General features: G+C 32.8%; 1 protein-coding gene across 4 annotated transcripts in view; it reads right to left on the minus strand.

Moving 5' to 3' along the window:
* EPHA5 (EPH receptor A5) overlaps positions 1-19,981 on the minus strand; it is a 520,714-nt gene that overhangs the window by 114,257 nt on the left and 386,476 nt on the right. For all 4 annotated transcript variants that reach the window (XM_069105317.1, XM_069105316.1, XM_069105315.1 and 1 more), the window contains 2 exons: positions 15,514-15,638; positions 1,354-1,513 (listed from right to left, as the gene is read on the minus strand). In XM_069105317.1, the coding sequence (XP_068961418.1) occupies positions 1,354-1,513; positions 15,514-15,638 (285 nt within the window). The remainder of the gene's footprint in view (positions 1-1,353; positions 1,514-15,513; positions 15,639-19,981) is intronic.

Genomic DNA, 19,981 nt, shown 5'->3' on the forward strand with positions numbered 1-19,981 from the left:
AGACAGAGAGAGAGAGAGAGAGAGAGAGAGAGAGTCTACATACAGCTCTCAAGGGCCCCCAGATAGCTATCATAGGTTTTGTTATAATTGTAGATCACAATCCTTTCTAAACCTTAACAGATGAGCTTCAATAGACTTAGTTCCAAGCAAAATCATCTAATGAAATATCATAGTAATAAATTATAATAGTAGTTAATTCCTCTATAATTCTTAAACTTGCTCATCCACAAACCAACAAATTCACTGTGTAACAAGTATACATTCTGAGTGAACTTTCTGAGAGATAAGAAATGAGAATAGCTTGTTGTGAGGGTACTCATATGAAGAACTAAGTTAGATATATTTCACATTTATTTTCAAAATACCTATAATATTCAATAATTCATTCCACACCAAGATTCTCAGAAGAAATATTCTTACTACAGGTACTGCAAAAAATAAGGGGAAATAATATTTTTACCATGAAAAAACTTTTTTGTCTATGTATGTTTAAAATATGGGATATGTGGCTTTTACTTTTATCATCATTTTCTCATTTATAAAGTAATGATGGTGGAGTAATGGACTATATGTATATATCACAATTTACAAATGAAATTACATTTATATGTAATTTCAGTGAAAGATGGATAGAGTTGCATTCAAGTGTGTATAGGCAAGAAAATAAACATCAGAGACTCTTCCATCTATAAGGTTCAGTTATTGTGATTTTTCTAATCTCTTTTTCTTGAACTATTTGTTTTTGGGCACATCATAAATGTTTTAGATAAACATTTCAAGCAAAATATATTTTAACGCTGTTGAATAAAAGGAATATCGAAGCAATCTTTTAAAAGATACTGCTCAGGGCTCTGTTGAGGAAAGCCTGATGGTGTTGGAGATTTGTTTTAAATCAGAGTGGTTCCTGAGAGAATAGTCTGCCCTCCTACCCAAACACACAATAAGTAAGGCTCTGCATGGAATTCTCTCATAAAGACTTCTAGGGTAGGGTTGGAATAGGTGAAGAATACAATAAAACAACCAGTAAGAAATAAATGGCAACAATTGAATAAAAGTGTGACAGGAATAAATAGAAGTTCTTTAAAACCAAAGTCTACGCATTTCCAAAATTTAAGGATTTCCTGATGTTTCATCTCCCACCAGACAAAATGAGATGAGGAAACAGGGACAGATGTGCTAACCCACCAACTTAGAGTAATGGTGTGACTAATGTTTCTTAACTAAAGGGATCATGCCTCAGATAGAGCGAATGAGAATAAGACAGACAGAGTTCCCTGCAAAGATATTGATCCACTGACTCTTTTCTGGTAACCACTACAGAGACATGAGCTGACAGTAATTAAAATGACTTACACACTGGGATGGTTTCAAACTCAAATCTTCGACTGAAGACACCATAGCCTGCTGCTGTGCGCGCTCTGATTTGGAAGACGTATACTGAAGCCGGTTTCAAACCATCTGCAGTAATAGCTGTCTCTTTAGATTTGATAATTGTGTAGCTGGTCTCTTGATCCTTGGCCCACACATACACACATATACCAACAAACAAAGATAAAGGTGAATATTAGAGAAAACAAGATATATCAGATCAATAATTAGTAATGTACAATTAAGGAATGGATGCTTGGATTCTCATTTAAGTTAGATTTAATTCTTAAGAACAATCAATAAACCCAAATACATTGTTTATGCAGGATCTTAAAGTATTGTCTTTCAATTAACATGGACTTTTCAGCTAGGTGCTGAGGATTCAAAAGCAAAAATGAGACTTGCTCTACTCTCAAGACACTTAGAGGAGAGACAGTATATACACAATTAAATATATACAAAACAGATACAAGCTTATAGGAAGGAAGAAAAGATACAAGGATTTATCAAGTACCAATTATTGACTCTTTGCAAATATTCTCTCATTTGATGCTCACAGCAATCCTGGGAGATAATACTATTATAACCCCCTTCCCCTTTTTTTTAAAGATGAGGAAACAAGCAGACACAAGTTAAGTGACTTGTCCAAAATTACTTAGATAGTAAGGGTCTAAGGCTGGATTGAACTCAGGTCTTTCTGACTTCAAATCCAATGCTATTTCCTTTACACCATCTAGCTGCTTCAAATGGGGAAAAAGTTGGGAGTATAGAATATGTAACTTCAGTGAGTTTTTTGGGCAAAAAAAGATTCCAGGAGGTAGAGGAGAAGAGGAAGTACATTCCAGGAACTGGAACCAGCTTTTGCAAATGGACAGAAATGGGAAGTACAGTGACTATAAAGAGTGTGGAGGAAAGTATAATATCCATCATTTATGTTTTGCAGAGGTTATTTTGGAGTTATTCTGTAGTCATTTTGAAAGAGAATAAATTGTATTATTCATAGTGATATTTTTTCAAAAGGTCTGAATTAGGGAAAAAAATAACCTTGAAATACACTTTCTGAGTCATTGTGTTTTCATGTATTTTCAATCATGCTTCCAGTGATAGATTAAAATTGCAATAAGGCTGGGGTTAGATATAGTTGGAATCTAGAAGGAATATCATCTAGTTCTTTTGGGAAGAAGTTTTTGCTTCATTCTAAAGATTTTCAAAGAATGACAAACACTTTTAAAGCCATTGTTTGTTTTATATTCTCTCTACTGTGTTTCCATTATGTGGGAAAGTCAGAGAAAAAAGGAAAAAGCATTGGAAAATGAATAGTAAATGAACGGAATGACAATGATCACTCTTTTTCTTTTTATCTTATTTTAAATCTGGCCAAATTCATGCATGTTGAATGTGAGCTAACCAGTCCAAACCTAACTGAATTCACCAAATGTTCATTAAGCATCTACTAAGATCATGGCATTGTGTTACACACTGTGATATAAAAATGAAAATGATACAACAGTGGGAACCTTAACATATTCTATATAATAGACAACAAAATACAAGTTCTATCAAGGAAGGACTTCCTTATGATCAAAGATTTCTACATGTAGAATTTCAGATATTGCATTTGCACACATGATCACAATCTATATTATAAATGTTTCCTTTTAGAAAATATTCTGTGCCTCATACTGGTTTCTCAATGTTTTATTTACTGAATAAACTACTCAAATAGATTATGTTTCTAGTTAATGTAAAAAAATTATTTAAGACTAGTTAATGTTAGGGTGAGAAATGGTTAAGCTTAATTCTTTATTTCCAGAAGATGACTTCGGCAAGAACTTGATTACCTACTGTAAATCTTAATTTTCAAAAAAAATATTTCAGGGAAATAATCTTTAAAGAGAGAAATGTGATATTGATTTTTTTAAATGAGCTAATGGGAAGAACATGAGGATAGCTTTGTACTAAATGGGAGAACATTGTGAAGAAGAATATCACAATCTGTCTACAGACTCCAATTTCTCATGGAGAATCAGTTAGTGTAAAACATTCATTGAACACACACAATTAGTTTATTCTGTAGTCCCTGCCCTCTTGAAGCTTAATGATTATTGTCAGAAATTCAGATCTATATATTTTTTCATGATTCAGGTAGATAGTGCAAGTAACATAATTTTTCCATTTTTATAAGTGAGAAAACTATAACTCAAATAAGGAGCTCCCTATAGTTTTACAGCTAGTGTCAGAGCAATGGCATCAGTCTTTTATTTATATTTTTCTGACTACTACTCACTCCAATGATTTTACCCTTTGTTATATTGAATTTTCTCAGAATCCCATGCTCTAAATAAACTGGGTATGCAGAAATTGTCTTAATTTAAAAAAAATCTTCAAAAATGTTTTAAATTTTATTTTGAAACATTGTTTTTTATTTATTTTATTTTTTCTCATTCAATAACATCAAAGCAATTCTTACTCACTGATTCAGGACTGATAGGTATATATCTAAAATATTATTTAAAAATTAACAAAACTCACATCACTGAGTGACAGTAAGAACCTTTTTTCCTTTAAAATAAATCTATCATATTCTACTTATTCCATTGATTAATTTGAAAGTGAATAAAATAAGATAGTAGACCTGAATCTGAATCCTGGCTGTGCCACTTACCATCTACAAAATCTTCAGAAAACCCTTTCTTTGACTCTTGTGCTCCTCATCTTTACAGTAAGACTAGATGGCCAATTCTAGAATTATAATCCTAGGAAATCACTGCAGGCTGGGTACTAAAAAACATGCCTAATTTTCTTGTTTTGCTTTTTGGAGGGCAATTGGGGTTAAGTGACTTGCCCAAGGTCACATGGCTAGTTTTTTTTTTTTTGTTGTTCATGTGTGTTAAGTGTCTGAGGCTGGATTTGAACTCAGATCCTCCTGACTCCAGGGCCAGTGCTCTATTCACTGTGCCACATAGCAACCCCATAAGTTTCTTTTTAACAAGGGGGAGCGGGGAGGAGAGTTATGGTTCTTTACTCCAATCAGAGAAGACACACAATTATTCTATCACAATCTCTGGTTCTTACTCAATGACCTTTGGTAAACCATTTAAGTTGGCTTACTCAGTTTTCTAGTTGTCAAAGAAGATGAAAGAGCTTGGTTATTTGAGCTTCTGGGGAACTTGTTTTCACAATACTCAGTGCCAAACATGATGAAGAAGTCTATGTCTGAGTAGGTGGAAACCAATTTTGACTGCTTTTTTCACATTTCATTTTGTGCTGGCAGGTAGAGGTCGAGATTTGCCCCAGAAAATGTTATTGATGTTGATTGTTGTTAGAAAACCCAAGTGGAAAACATCAATGGTACTTGTGAAGACACACAGCTAGCCACACTAATCCACGACTTTACCATTTACTTGCTTCCAAAAGGAAATGGTTTCAAGGAACTTCTATTAGGTGTTATTTATTTATTGCCATTTGCCATAGGTAAAGAACATTACTTCAACCAAAATATACAATTCTGGCATACTTGACTTGAATGTTATTTTGATACAAAATGCTAATAAGATATATCATCTGTATAACATAAGAGTAAAACATTTCTGCAAAAAGGAAGTTGTGTTGCATGACTATAATCCTATATAAGTGAAAATAATTTTTTCTATAATAAGAAGGCAGGAGGCAAATAGAAAACATCAGGACACTGGAAACTTACTCTCTAGAATTATGAAGCAAAACGTATTCATTACACAGAGCTCTGATTTATCTATTTATGTAATTGTGTGCTTCTCAGTGGTATCATAGCTAGGGATCTGAAAGTTTCCCAATTCTGAAAGGATTAAACCTTCAAGAGTCTTTATGAGCTTGCTGAGGACTGTTACATCGCATAGTGACTAATGAAGTCTACAACAATGATGTGTTTCAGAAGATACACACATACATACAAAATGCCTGTAGTGTGTCCAAAATGACCTCCTATTTTCTTTCTTGCTTGGATTCCATGCATAAATCCTCAAACATTATCTTTCCTATATAATAAACTTTAAAAATGCACACTCTCAATATTTCTACTGACCCTGCCTTGAACTCTTTAGCTAAGATGGTAGATCTGCTACCCCTCCACTCCAACACACCTCAGTTGAACAAATGAGTAATACTAGCCAGCTGCCCACATGTTGGAAAGGGAAGTCTTTGGGACGAGGAGCCAGCTGGCAAACAACAGCCCCAAAGACAGCCTCTCTATCCATGCCTGCCTTGAATTAACAGATGGCAGTGGGCCCATCACCATGTAGAAGCAGTGAGGACCCCATTGACCTCTATTAGTTCAGGGTAATCACAGGCAGAAATGCCAGCTGGTGAATTCATAAGCTCTTGCCTGGAAATATCTTCTGCTTGCACTTGGATAGAAAGCATCCAATGAAAGAGAAGCATTACCCAGAAAGTTCAAAGTGAGTCCTGAAAGCTAACTAGTAACCACCCCCAAATTAGATAGAATGGTGATAGGGTTACACCTGTGATTTCATTGCTATAACAAACTTCCATATGAGAACACTCCTTCTACCAGTGCAGGCTGGCAGGTTTTCTGCACCTTGATGGTCCTAGGGAATTGTCTAGAGAACTGTAAAGTTGTGTGACTAGTCCAGGGAAACATAAAACATTATACATCATGGATGGCCTTGAATCCAGATTGTTGCTACTCTGAAGTATGCTTTTTATCTATTATGCACACTGCTTCTCACTCATCATCAAAATTTTGCATAAGTAACCTCATGATATGCCACCACTTGGAAGAGATTTTCCCAGTCTATCTCATTCATCCATTTTCCTCCTCCTCCTCCAAGCAAGACAAACTGTGTGTGTATATATATATATACATATATATATACACACATACACACATATATATACATGTATATGTATGTATGTGTATATGTATGTATAATACCTACAAAGCAATTGTCCAATGTAATTCTTTCTTACTCTTTTGTGTACTTGCAAATCCCCCAACCCAATAATTCATTTTTTTTATCTTGATACAGGATGTAATTCAAAGAAAGCACTCTCAGGATCCAATCTCAGTGAGATCAATCAAATAACTGTTTGTTTTTTAAAATTATCTACTATGTACGATGAATTATGGTAGGTGCTAGATCAGCAACTTTGCTGTAAATTATAGAAATTTCCAGGATAGCATGAAACTAAGTGATTTGTTCATAAATACATGAAAAATATATGTCAGAGATATCCCAGGTCTTCCTAACTTCAAGGACAACCCTCACTTCACTATAAAATACTATAATTCCTATCAAATATTCAAAAGTCTAATTAAAATCACACCTTCTTCAAGAAAGTTTCTCTATTATTCATAAAACCTCCTTAGTCAGCAGTGATATTCTCCACCCAGGGCATGTGGCATTTTGCATGTACCACTTTGATAAATTGCTCAGCCATCCTTTTTTACTTATGTTCCATATCCTCCTATCCAGCTATAAGTTATTTTTTGAGGGCAAAGGCCATATTTTATCTAAATTTTAGTTATTATCTTAAGCAATACAATAAATAACATAATGTTCTTCATATAATTAAAAAAATAAACTCAGACTATCTCTGCAAGGCAAAAAAGGACAATCTATTTCTCTTTTATTTCTATTTTATAGAAAATCTAAATATTTCTCACATGAGATCACAGAGGAGTAAGTGGTACATATAAAACCATAAGTAATATAATTTAATAACAGGTTCATTGTTAGGACAGGGCCTTCTGCTAAGACAATATCATTATTTCAAAATCACCCTGGAGGAATCCAAAGAAGAGGTTCTTAAAAGATGCAGAGCTACTCTGAAAATAGTTTTAGTTCAATTTTCAAAGTGAAGATTTAAACCAAAAATGGATTGACTACTACAACATTTTTTACTAATTAAAGACTGTGTTGGATAAGGCAACACTAAGCACCAATAGATAGTCATTCACTCAGTCAAAATTTATTAAGCACCTTCTATGTTCTAGGCCATGTGTTAAATGCTAGGTATATGAAAAGAGATAAATGACAGTTCCTGCTTTATTCACTGGACAGGTGACAATCTTATAAAGAAAAGCAGAGCCTGGTAGTCTAGATTACTTTGGGCTGTCATTTAAAACTTTTCACCTGAGTGAAATGAAGAAAATAATTTTGAAGGGAACATGTGTGAATAATATTCATACACATATATTCTCTTATATGCATATAGACACATAAATATGTATTCATATACTTACTTTTGAATGAGCACATATGTGTGTAGGCACATACATATGCATATATATTACATGCTTTGAAAAGATACAGAACAGAATCCTGGAAATAAAAGTTCTTACTTTAATAGGTAATTCTACAGTACTTTCTTGGCTTGGAATTATACTTCCGGGAGTGGAGTAAATAATAGAAATAGCAAAATTTCATTTTAAAATGTTATCCTGAAATTAAGCACCTTTTACTAATTTTCTTTAAATATATTGCTTCTGTCATTAGAACTAGTAATAATAGTTCATTGCTTGTAGTACAGTTGAAAGTGTACTATAGTCAGGAGCAGAGTAAAAGAATTTATATATCACTTCTGACAGTTTCTAAATGTGTGACTGTGGGAAAGTCATTTCACATCTTCAGGTCTCACTTTCTTCATCTGTAAAATGAGGAAGCTGGATTAGATGACTAATAAATAAGTATAAAAATATAAATAAAAAAGTATAATAAGAAATAAGTATAATTTGACATACATAGTTCCCTCCATATTAGTGTGTATCTATACCTGTATCTGTATCTACCTATAGGCAGATAGATATGTTCATTGGTTATTTTATGTAATTGTGATAATATTCAGGAATACAGATACATTGTGAACTCAGAATGATACAGCTTTTGTAGATAACAAACAGTATCAAAGGAGGATAGGATACAAAACAAGTTTCTACATTGTATTTGATTGGATCTCAGGTTGTTGACACAACTACTCGAAGAAATTTAACAACATCCTAGAGCTACTGGTATGGACTAACATATGTAGCTATGTACATTTATAAACCATTTCCCTACCTTTTCAGCACATATCTCACTATTCGCTTCCATGCTATCTCTGCTAAAGTACTTACTGTCTCCAGTTCACTTTTTGACCTTGGGACCCTTGCTCATGATATCTCTCAATGTCTTTCCCAAAGCATCCCACCCTATGGAACAAAAACCCACCCTATGGGATCTAACTTATTTGCTGTATTCTGGTGAAGTTATGTCAGGAAAATTGATCTTTCTGTTGTCTAGAACTTGCCTTTGTTTGAAAAAGCTATTTTTATTCTTTTTGTTTACTAGTTATACTACTCACAATCTTGTTGGCTTATCATAATGTTATAGAAAGCAACAAAGACTTCAATTTAAAATTCTATTTCTAATCTGGTAGATGCTGTATAATTAAGCAAGCAAGAGGTGAACAAGGCTTCAATTTAACTAATCTTTATTGCTGTAAAATATATTGAGCAAAACCCCCATCCCATTAATCAATGCAACAGGTCTCACAAGAATTTAAAAAGGCTTATAAACTAACTAAAATTGAATCTTTGGACATATGTCCAAATAGACTTAAGTACATATATATGTAATATCTTCTCAAGGCATACTTTTCTTTTCTGTTTTAATCAGTAAATGGGCTCCCCCTTACTTTTGTATCCTTATTTCACAATACTACCATTGATGCTAAATTCAGCTACTCATTTTCTCTATTAATTTCCCACTTTCCCCCATTAAAAAGAGTAGCTTTAATTGTACTACTTTTCATATCTTGAAGGTCCTCTCTTAATCATTTACCCTTCTTGAAATAATACCTATTCTTTAAGACTCAGTTTAAATGCCATATATTCCCTGAAGCTTTTCCTTGCTTCCCTTTATAACACTCATAATTCAGTGTGTTAAAATCATTTGTACATGAATTTCATTCTCTTCATAAGTTCCATGAGCTCTCCATGCAGAGGAGAATATTGAACAACCTCTCCAGTGTGCAGAGTTCTGCATAAAGGAATGACTAAATAAATGTTTATTCAATTGCAGTGAATTGAGGAACTCTTTAAAAACTATATCTACTCCATGTCATGAAATATAGAATACATGGAATGGCAATACTTCAGCAGCCACAGTGACCAAATAACTAGTTTCCTCCACTTTGTGGTTTTGATGGTCCCAAAGGAGATATAACCATAAAAGCCAATATCCTGTAATTCTATAGGAGAGAATTCTAGTGCTTCTGCTTTTGTCAAGTCACCTTTAGAAGAACAGATTTCTTGCTTAACAACACATTAAAGATATATCAGTCTACTCTCAGTGTAACATGGGCCAAATAATCTCAATTATCGCGAAAAAAAATTACATTTTAATGGGACTACCTTCTGTCTTCAGACATTATACATTTAGTAAAGAAAATCTTAGCAAGCCTTATTGAGTTATCTTTTCCAGTGGCATATTTTGGGTTATGCTTAATATTGTGTATTTGTACTATCTTTTCAGCCTGATGATTTATTTGAAGATGATGAGGTATGAGTAGGACAGTTTAAATATAATTCATGTTCACAAATTCCTTGGATGCAACTGTAGACTATGCACACTCACCATAAGAAATAGCGTTCTTACCCAAATAATGTGTTTTGATAACTTGTTCAGAGCTGTGATTATTGTGAAATGTTCTGAGTTTGAACATTCCATTCTGAGATGGAATGAGGCTTCCTTTAAAGAATTTTTTTTAGTTTTTGGAGGGGGGAAGGTAGGGCAGTCAGGGTTAAGTGACTTGCCAAGGTCACATGGCTAGTTTTGTTTTAAGTGTCTGAAACCGGATTTGAACTCAGGTCCTCCTGAATCCAGGGCTGGTGCTCTATTCACTGCACCACTTAGCCACACCCCTCTTTTAAGGAATTTTGACCAGAAGTCTATCATGGTTCAAAAGGTGTTTTCTGGAGTGGTCTCAAAACAGCAATATGGATTTTTGACAAAGGCATCATAGCCACACTTCTCTAGGAAAATCAGGTGTTTTTCATGGGTTAAGCTGAGTAGACTTCTATGTGTTTTGTTTCCTTGTAGACTTTGCTGTATTAGAATCAATTCTAAGCCATCAGTCACAGATTCTAGCCAATGCTTTCATGAAAGTATACTACATATATATTGTTTTCCAAGATAACATTGCTGAAAGGATATTGGGATTTCCCCTTCAAAATCATTATTTGTAAGAATAAAAGTTATATTTATAGCTTGGGAATAGTTTAAATTCCTCTTGAAGTTTTACTGCTTGGTATTCTCTCCATATCCAGTTCAAGATGTAATCCACAATCCTAAATAGATAATTATTGTATTTGATCTTTTTGAATAGATGGATTAGATATATTCTCTATCATCAAAATTTCCTTTAGATGAGTATTTGTAATGATAAACTGATAGAATCATTATTTGTCATTATTCATCTAGGGTTGTAGATAATTATTTAGTCACAAACATTGAATAAAAAGTCTCTGGTTCACCCTCAAGGTCATAATAGTGACAGAACTGGGGACATTAATCCAACAAAGTCCATTGGAACAAACTATAAAAGCACATTAAGAGGAGGGGTTGCATAACTTATTAAATGAATGGACAACAATGAGGGTCTCACTGTTAACTTTTCAAAATACCATTATGAACGTGGATTATTTGAGTCATAAACAACTGTTGCCTTTGGACCACCTGAAATTCTGTGACTAAGCAATGCTATACTTGACAAAGACATAGGGTTAGAAGGGATATCAGGGGAAGGCTCAATCAGTGACTTATGTATTAGAAGTACATCATTGACAAGCTGGGAAAAGATTCTTTATGGAACATATTCAAATATTAGTTAATTTCAATTCTTTTTCTAATAATCAATGAAGTGATTTGACAGTGGTTATCTTTTGCAGAAGAAAAATAGGGTAGAAACCAACAAGTCTCAGAAAGCTTTAAACTCTTGGTTTATTTTTGAATAGGCTCCATGATGTATTTATTGCAAAAATTTCATCTAAGGATAGAGAGATAGAACCTAATGACAATGATAGGGTGGCCTAAGAGAGTAAGAGTGGAATTTTAATTTTACTTTTTTCTTCTTTAATTTCAATAACTGCTATATTTAAATGATGATATATTCCATGAATTCATTCCACAAATTCATACTCAACAGAATCTATTATTAAGAAATTATCTATATATGTATATTTTATATAGTATTTATATATGTTTGTATTAATATGTGAAAATACATTACTATAACTAAACTCTTGGGGAAAGGGGGTATAAAGTGCTAGGAAATTAACCTGTACAAGATAAATTCCACAAAAGTGGATTACATGATAAATTTTGACTACTGATTTGTATGTGTATGTATGTGCATATCCACAGTAACATCAGCAATTGCCAGCTGTTGATAAGCTAGAATGATGTTAAATTCTTCATAAGATATTTGTATGGGACAGGCATTAATCAGTGGCCAGCACTGAACATATGAATTCTTAAGTACCTAACTGAATGCACATTTGGAGGCTTCCCCAAGATCATATGTTATTATTAGATTTCAGTTCCTGAATAACTATTGTAGCTGATAATGGATAATATAAATTCCAGAAGATTCTGTTCAATTCAATGCCCAAATGCTTAAATTTTATTTTCCCCTTAAAGTAAGCAGTAGATATCTAGATTTTGAATGAATTGTTGTAAAGTTTGAATACTGATACTAGGACACTGACATGCCTTTCTAAATTTTTGGTTTCTTTATAATATGTTAAATTCATTATTGTATAAATTCATTGGCTACAGAATCCTAGTAGTGTGAACCAGTTCCTTCCTTTCACCCTCTGGAGAGGAGGAAGTTTGTGAAGGAGCTAGATTATACATAGACAAAACGTATCAGTGTCTATTGGATATTCATTTCATTTTGAAAATTGTATTATGATCTAAAAATTTGTTATTGAACCTTTTGAGAAAAATATTGTGGAAAGTATCTTAACTGGTTATGAATATATCAACATCAATCAGTAAATTTTGAATTACCTTGCTATTGATCTTTTGAATGTCTTCCAACTCTAGGACTTGAATTTAATCATCAAGATCAGGTGGTAATGAAGGGGTGTCTTTAAACAGTTTCTAAGTCTCCTTCCAGTTTGAATCCTATGATCCAGTGATACTATATGACCTCCTATGACCCTTCTTGGTTTATCTTTTGATGAATAATGAATGGCATGCTACTGAATGATGATTTATTTATCTTACAAGCTCTATGCTAAACAAAAAATATGTTAGGAGAACATTATTTTAACTCTCTTCAGTATTATGGACAGTGAATTTCCTGTATTTAGATAACTTATTTGGGGAATAGGGGGATTGGAGGATCTACATATGTGTTGAACAGCATTTTTACATATTACAGTGATACAATCTCACTAGCTAGAGACATATTTTCAACTATTATAAATGTTAAAGTAGTTTCAGTCAATAAATGCCAATGAACTTCTTTATCAGGATGTCTGTCTAATACTTCATAGTACGGAGATACACAGAATAAAGTTGCAATGCCCTCATTAAGCTATTTAGTCTGAGTAAGAAATTAAAATCTCTGAAGAATGAGTGTTGGGGCTTAATATATTTTCAGTAGTCCCATAAGAGCACCCAATATCTAAATTGTAAGAATCAGGAGAATAGCAGCATATCTAGAATGAACATGTTTGGTCTCCAAAGACTATTAGGAATCTGTCTTCTTTCTGAAGCTCTTTGTTATGTTCCCTACCCACCCCCACCCCTGATAGAAGGCTAGTCATTCTGTAACAGAATTCCAGAAATTGAACTGACAGCAAACTTTTTAACATGCCCCAAAGCAGCCATTTTAAGTACTGAGTCTGCTCATGTTCCAGTTTTTCTATTGCTTAGCAGCAGTACTTGAGAGCAGACCTATGGCCTTGTAATTGTCCAGCTTTAACAGGATTCTATCTTCATCACAAAAATAGGCACTACATCAGGTATCAATAAATAGGTGAAGGCATAACAGTCCTTCAACATCACTGAAACCTATTGCTGTAAAGTCACTCTAGGCAAAATTCCTAGAAATATCTAAAGCATATAGCTGCATGAAATAAAAAAGAGAGAGAGAAGGGAAAAAAAAAACATTAGACACCAAAAGGAAATTAAAACTAACATTGTGCAATGTATCAACATGCTGCAAAGAGTTTTGGGGAACTTGCTCATTAGACCACATTTACTTACTGAATATCAGTAATTTAATGCTATTTAATATATTGATGAAAAATAACTTGGCTTGAATCTGATTTTTAAGTTGAAGGGATTAATCAGGAACACAGCGTCCAGTTAATATATGTATTACAAATTATTGGATGAAATCAAGAAATTGGCATTTTTAGTTAGGTCAATAATCTAATGTACAAGTAGTTTTCTGAATTTTGAAAAATGTTTACATATATACAATATTATGGCAATTCAGTATCAAAAATATGATGCTGTTTAAGATGAATATTAGGTGGGATATACATTATATATTTTTTTTCCTTTAGGTAGTAAATATAATTCATAGGATGTACTGGAACTGGAAGGGGCATCACAGGTATTCTAGTCAAATCTCTTGGGTTTTTTTTTTTCTGAAGGGGGAAAATGAGGCTTAGGGAGGTTAAATTATCTGCCTAACATCACTCAGGTACTTAATGGCAGACTTGCGATTTATCTTAAATCACAGCACCTCATTTTTTTTAATTATACAAATTGGTGTTAATTGAACTTATATTCTTTCCTTTCTCCATCAACATTTCACTTTAAATAAATTTTATTTTGAACTTTCTACTTCACTGTATCAATGATGTTACTGACAAATTGGTATATTTTTGAATGATGGAAGATTAAAAGTGCAAGTAAGAAAATACAGTGAAAAATCCTCAAGCATTGAAGGGGGCTATTTTCCTAATTCATGAAACCCACAACTAAATGTCTTTTAACATAAACTGCTCACTGCAACCACTGCCTATTCAAAGTCTTGCTTCTATTACAGCAGTACGGTATTCCTTCCATTATCTAAACTTGTCTCTTGACTATCTTCTAATCCTGGATATTAAAGAATACTTCAATTCTTATTTTGAATCAGTATCCAGAACATCATTAAACATACATTGTCAATTCTAAAAAAAAGACTTACTTGAAAAACAAAGCCCCTTCTTAACTTTGTATACTCTTTCTATTTCGTACTTTTTGGTCTATGTCTTTGTCCGTTTAATTTTTTTTAATCATCTGATTTTATATACTTATGACTTCATGGACAATTTTAAATTCTTTAAACCATCATACTCAGTTGTGTACAGTTATTGTCCCCCAATGTGCTTTTTCTTTTCTTTTGCAGGTCACCACTATTATAAGGAAATCTCTGTAGTTTAAATACCCTTGGATTCCTAGGACCTCAACCTGTTAAAAGTGACTAAAAAAGTGGAAATAATTTTAAAGTGTATGTTTGGCAGAAATGGCACAGCAGGGATCATGAATCTTGCTGTTCAGATGATTTTTCTTTTTGTTATTCTACTACCTTACTGTTAACTATAAATAGTGACTTTTATTTATACTAACACTATTAATAAACTGACTTCCTGAGAGTCCAGAATTCTACTGGAAGACTCAGAAGTTGGGGTGGTGGTGATAAATCATTGTTTTCAGACATTTGGAAGGATATTATGTTAGAAGAGGGAACAGGCCACAGGAGCCACAATAATGTTCAATGAAAGGAACTTAAAGGAAGGCATATTTCAACTTAACAAAAGAAGACTTTCTAACAAAGTTGTCAATCAATGGATGGGATATGATAGAGATTATCTTAACACTGGAGGTATTTAATCAAAAGTTGATTGAAAATTTATCAAGAATATTGTAAAGTAAATTCTGGAACTGGTTTGGCAGGTAAACTAGATGAATTCTAAAGTCCTTCCTAACTCTAAGACACCCTAATGGAATATAACATATTAAAAGTCTATATAACCATGCACTGCAGAATCAATGGACATCAATTTACACATAAAATTGCAAAACATTTTTAGTTAAATTGGATAAATTGCTACAAAAAGACAAAAAATTAAGATAGTTTATATTCAGGTAACCACACCTTTTCAAAATATTTGATTTCATATTCCAGGATAATTCCGTTGGGACGATCTGGCTCTTGCCAAGACAAAGAGATGCTATTTTTTGCAATCTTTCCTTTTTTCACATTAGTGACTGGAGAAGGTGCTGCAAAACAGAACAAATACATAGAAATGATGATTAACATATAATTCCTTTCCAATTTAATACTTATGCCTAGGCATAGCAATTGTTGTATGATTTTCCATTGTGTAATGTTATATATATTTCCAATTTAGTATCATTCAGTTCATTCCTTTACCCTCATATCTCATATTCCTTATACCATCTCTGTTCAATACAAAAGTATGAAAGCAATGGAATTAAATTTATAGAGGAATTACCTTAATTAAGTAAAAGTTTGTAGTATAATAGGAATACAGACAGTGATAGAATAGACCTTGGCAGTAATCAAATCCAATCCCCAATTTTATGGAGTAATAAAACAAGGGCATTGGACTTCAAATGATTTTGCCAAGGTCATAGAGAAAGTAAATGGAAGATACAATGCCAAAAAATAATTAATGGTGTATGTTGACTCATATCCAAATTTTACTTTCTCAGATATTTATAAAATGACCATTATACATTTTTGTCTTTACATATTTAGCAATGACTAGTTAAAACTAGAAAGAAAAAAATGTTTCTAAACATCTAGTTCAGTGATATTAGGCTCATAAAAGAAAACAGCATTTTCTCCACATGCTAGTGCTTGCTTAGAATTGTCTTTGTAATTGCAATACAAATTATGTTTATTTGTTCATGTGTATACAATACTCATTTCCCCATTTTTCAGTATCTGACATTTATAAGATATAACAAAAGACATTTTTGAATGGAATGTCAGGTCCTAAACCTAAATATTATTTCAGTTGTATATTTGATTAATTATAAGCAATTGCAAGCAACTAAACAAAAATAAAATGTATAGCTTGCCTTTTTTTGCTTGTCTGAACTTATGATTTCATTGCTAAAGAATTCTCAAGGATGCAAATTTCTCCACCAATGCAGATTGGTGATTCTCCTGTAACTTACATATTTAGAAAATAGCCAGGGAACACTGAGTTCATTCTCAAGGTCTCTCAGGAAGTATATGAGTCAAATAAGTGTCATGGTGGATAAAAATGCTTAGCTTGGGAAGGTGAAACACCTGAGAATAAAACCTACCTCAGAAAAGTAATAGCTGTGTGATCCTGGGAAAAATATGTAAATTATCTTAGCCCCTATTTCCTTGTAAGCAAAATGGAGATAATAATAGTACCTATTCCATAAAGTTGTTGTGAGGATCATATGAGATAACATATAATGTAATTTTAACATGTTAGTAATTTCTTTTATCATTGTTGTTATTTTATTCAGAGGCAAATTTTGAATCAAGGTCTTTCTGACTTCATGACTAAAAATCTACCTACATTATATTGCCTCAATGCCTGTATCTCCATAATGTCACACAACCACATGAACACTGAAATAATTAGTGTATTCATTTACAAAGATTTGAATTTTTTATGTCACAAAGATAAAACTTTTAGATATTAGCTAAATGTTTACCCTTGCATTCAATGTAACTGATGCTGATCATTTCTGCAATACCAATGGTGGACACAGCCTATATTACCAAAGAAGAAGTGAGTACAAGAGGTGGCATAAAAATAGCATGAAAGAGGCCTGTAACCTAGCACAAAATGAACATTTAATACATGCTTATTAAGTTGACTTGATTTTGACTAGAAAACAAGGTGGGATGATCATACAACAAAAGTAGAGTATAACAGATGAGCAGGTCATGTTTTCCACTAGTAAACTCCATAATAGGAAGAGATCAACAGGAAGGTCCTCAGGATATTGGATAGATATGAGGACTTAGGGAAAGACATAGGCAACATAAGATGAGCAGGAATGAAGGGGCTATAATCTACAGCATCGGATGCCATATCCACAATGATTAGGTCACAGATCCATTGAAGTGTTTAAGTGCTAATAATTGCTTTTAGATTATAAAAGCATCATGTTGCAATAGTGCTGCTACATGTTATAGATACTTAGTGATTTTTGATTAATGAAAATTATTGCTCTTTAGGAATAAAGTATGCACTTTTCAGTTTATTTTAGCTTAAAACAAGTTCAGTATCTTTTGGCCACAAATCATGGCATATATTACACATATGGATGGATTACACATCCTGGCAAAATGTAATAAAAAAAATTGTCTGACCATAGCTTGTATTAAATTAAATGTTAGTTTTAGAAAAATGTTGCTTGTTTGCTATTCTGGAGAATGTGATGGGCTTCCTATTCTTGTAAGTCATACTAAGAATTAAAGTATTAATCATACTTAGTGTTATTATTAGTATGAGCCATACTTAGTCTTAAGTTCAAGAACACTGCTTATTTGTTCAAGGCAGGAACAAGCCCATACCAAATTCTCTATTGTACGGTAAGCAGTAGGAATATATAACAGTAGAGGAGAATAAATTGTCTGCTACTTATCTCATTCTCCTGTTGCCTTTTGCGGAAAAACAATTTGATAAATGTAGAAGTACAATAGGGATTTTAAAACACACACACACACACACACACACACACACACACACACTCAAACACACACACTGTTGACCATGATTTCAGATCTGAAGCATCCAATACAGAAAATTAGGAAGGCAACTTTTACCTATCAGTATTTTTTTTTAGCCACATGCTTGATTATGGCCAATATATGCTTCCCAAGAATGTACATATTCATCTGAAAACTTGGACCAAGAATGAGATGTGTGATTTGTTTTCTTTTTCTTAACCGTATTTAAATTTATAAAAATTTATATAAATGACTATATAAAAAATAGATGAAGAAAATTTATTCCAAAATATTACTTGTTAAAATCATATATTACCTTAAATTTTATTCTTTACCTTGGGACATATTATTTAAAAATACATTGAAAATTCTTGTGCAACGTTGTGAAAAATGAGACTGCATGATTATATGTATATATATATATATATAACGTCTATAAGATTTCATAAATATGCTATATATTTCACATATATGTGTATTTCCATACCTATACATGTATATGTTTATGTAATACATATATGTGTGTATATATATATGAGAATGTATATGTGAGTGTGTGTATAAAATCTAGGCATACAGTAATATTATAGGATCTTAGATCTAGAATTAAAAGTAACCTAAGATGGTGTTTAATTCAATCCTTTGATTTTATAGATGATGAAATAATTGAGGAGTTTTTGTACATGATCCAAGGTCATAGAGATATAAGTGTCAAAAACAGAGTTTCAACCCAGTTGCTCTGATTTTAGAGTTAACAAAAATCCTTTCCACTATACCATACCATATTAATGCATGTACTATGATTTTTCAATAGGCTTATTTACAAATGTATATATTTTTAAAGTTGAAGAAATTTTTAAAAGTAGAAACCATCAATTCTAAGTTCCTTGAAATATACTTCTTTAAGATTTACTGGTATCCAAGTAAATATTGTCTCATGTCATTCTAGCATTAATGTCTGCTTGACTTTTTCCTAAAAATCAGCATCTATATCTGTCCAATAAATCCTTTACAATTTCAATTGCTTCAAAGGGTATACAGTAAGTATGTTAAAGGTCCCTGGCCAGAATACTAGCTAAATGTCATTTCTGAGAACAAGCCAGATTCTTAGAGCAATGTCCTCGGACCAGCCCCAGGATGGTGATAACTGTATAAAGCTTATGAAAGTCTGGACACTGGTAGCCATTAGGAACATAATGCCCATGCACAAATTGTGAAAAACAGCAATACTCAATTACTGCAAATTATTCTCCAGGTCTTTTGTGCATTCAAATAATAGTAACTAGATATGGCAGTGTTAAGGGACAAATTGCTTTTTTTTTTTTCTCATCTTGTTTCTCTTACCAACCCCTCCTAGTCATTTTCTGTTTACAGCAGCATTCCTTACATAAGTGGCATTCAGGTAGTATATAACATTTAAAAGATAATTCTGAATGGGAACATTTCTAACCCCAATGCCTTAGCTAAATCATTATGAACTATTAAAAACAGTACTTTCTCTACTGAAGAACAATTAATTAACATGCTATAAAAACAAGTAATGAGGACAACAAACAAATTAATTTTTCCATCCCCTGATTTCCAGCCAAAAGGGATGTGGAAATAATCCAAATTATGATGATCTGTGCTGGAAGTGGTCTGTGAATACCATTTTATCAGGCCAGATATATTATTTGCTTCTCTTTCAGGCCAGTGGGTCAGACTTCCTCATGGGTGCTGCTCACTAATCTGTTGGGCTCACTGACAATGGTATCAAATGGCCATCTTTAAGGAAAAATACAATGAGAATGATAGTGTTTACAAATGTTTAACATTGATCACCCAAGCGTATAGATCCAGAGAGATTGGCCTTTTCTGAAAGGCTGAATACTTCAAG

The sequence above is a fragment of the Petaurus breviceps genome, unplaced genomic scaffold, assembly GCF_028583685.1.
Source record: "Petaurus breviceps papuanus isolate PSGF00001 unplaced genomic scaffold, PetGlider_PUasm1.0 76, whole genome shotgun sequence".
NCBI classification, from domain to species: domain Eukaryota; kingdom Metazoa; phylum Chordata; class Mammalia; order Diprotodontia; family Petauridae; genus Petaurus; species Petaurus breviceps.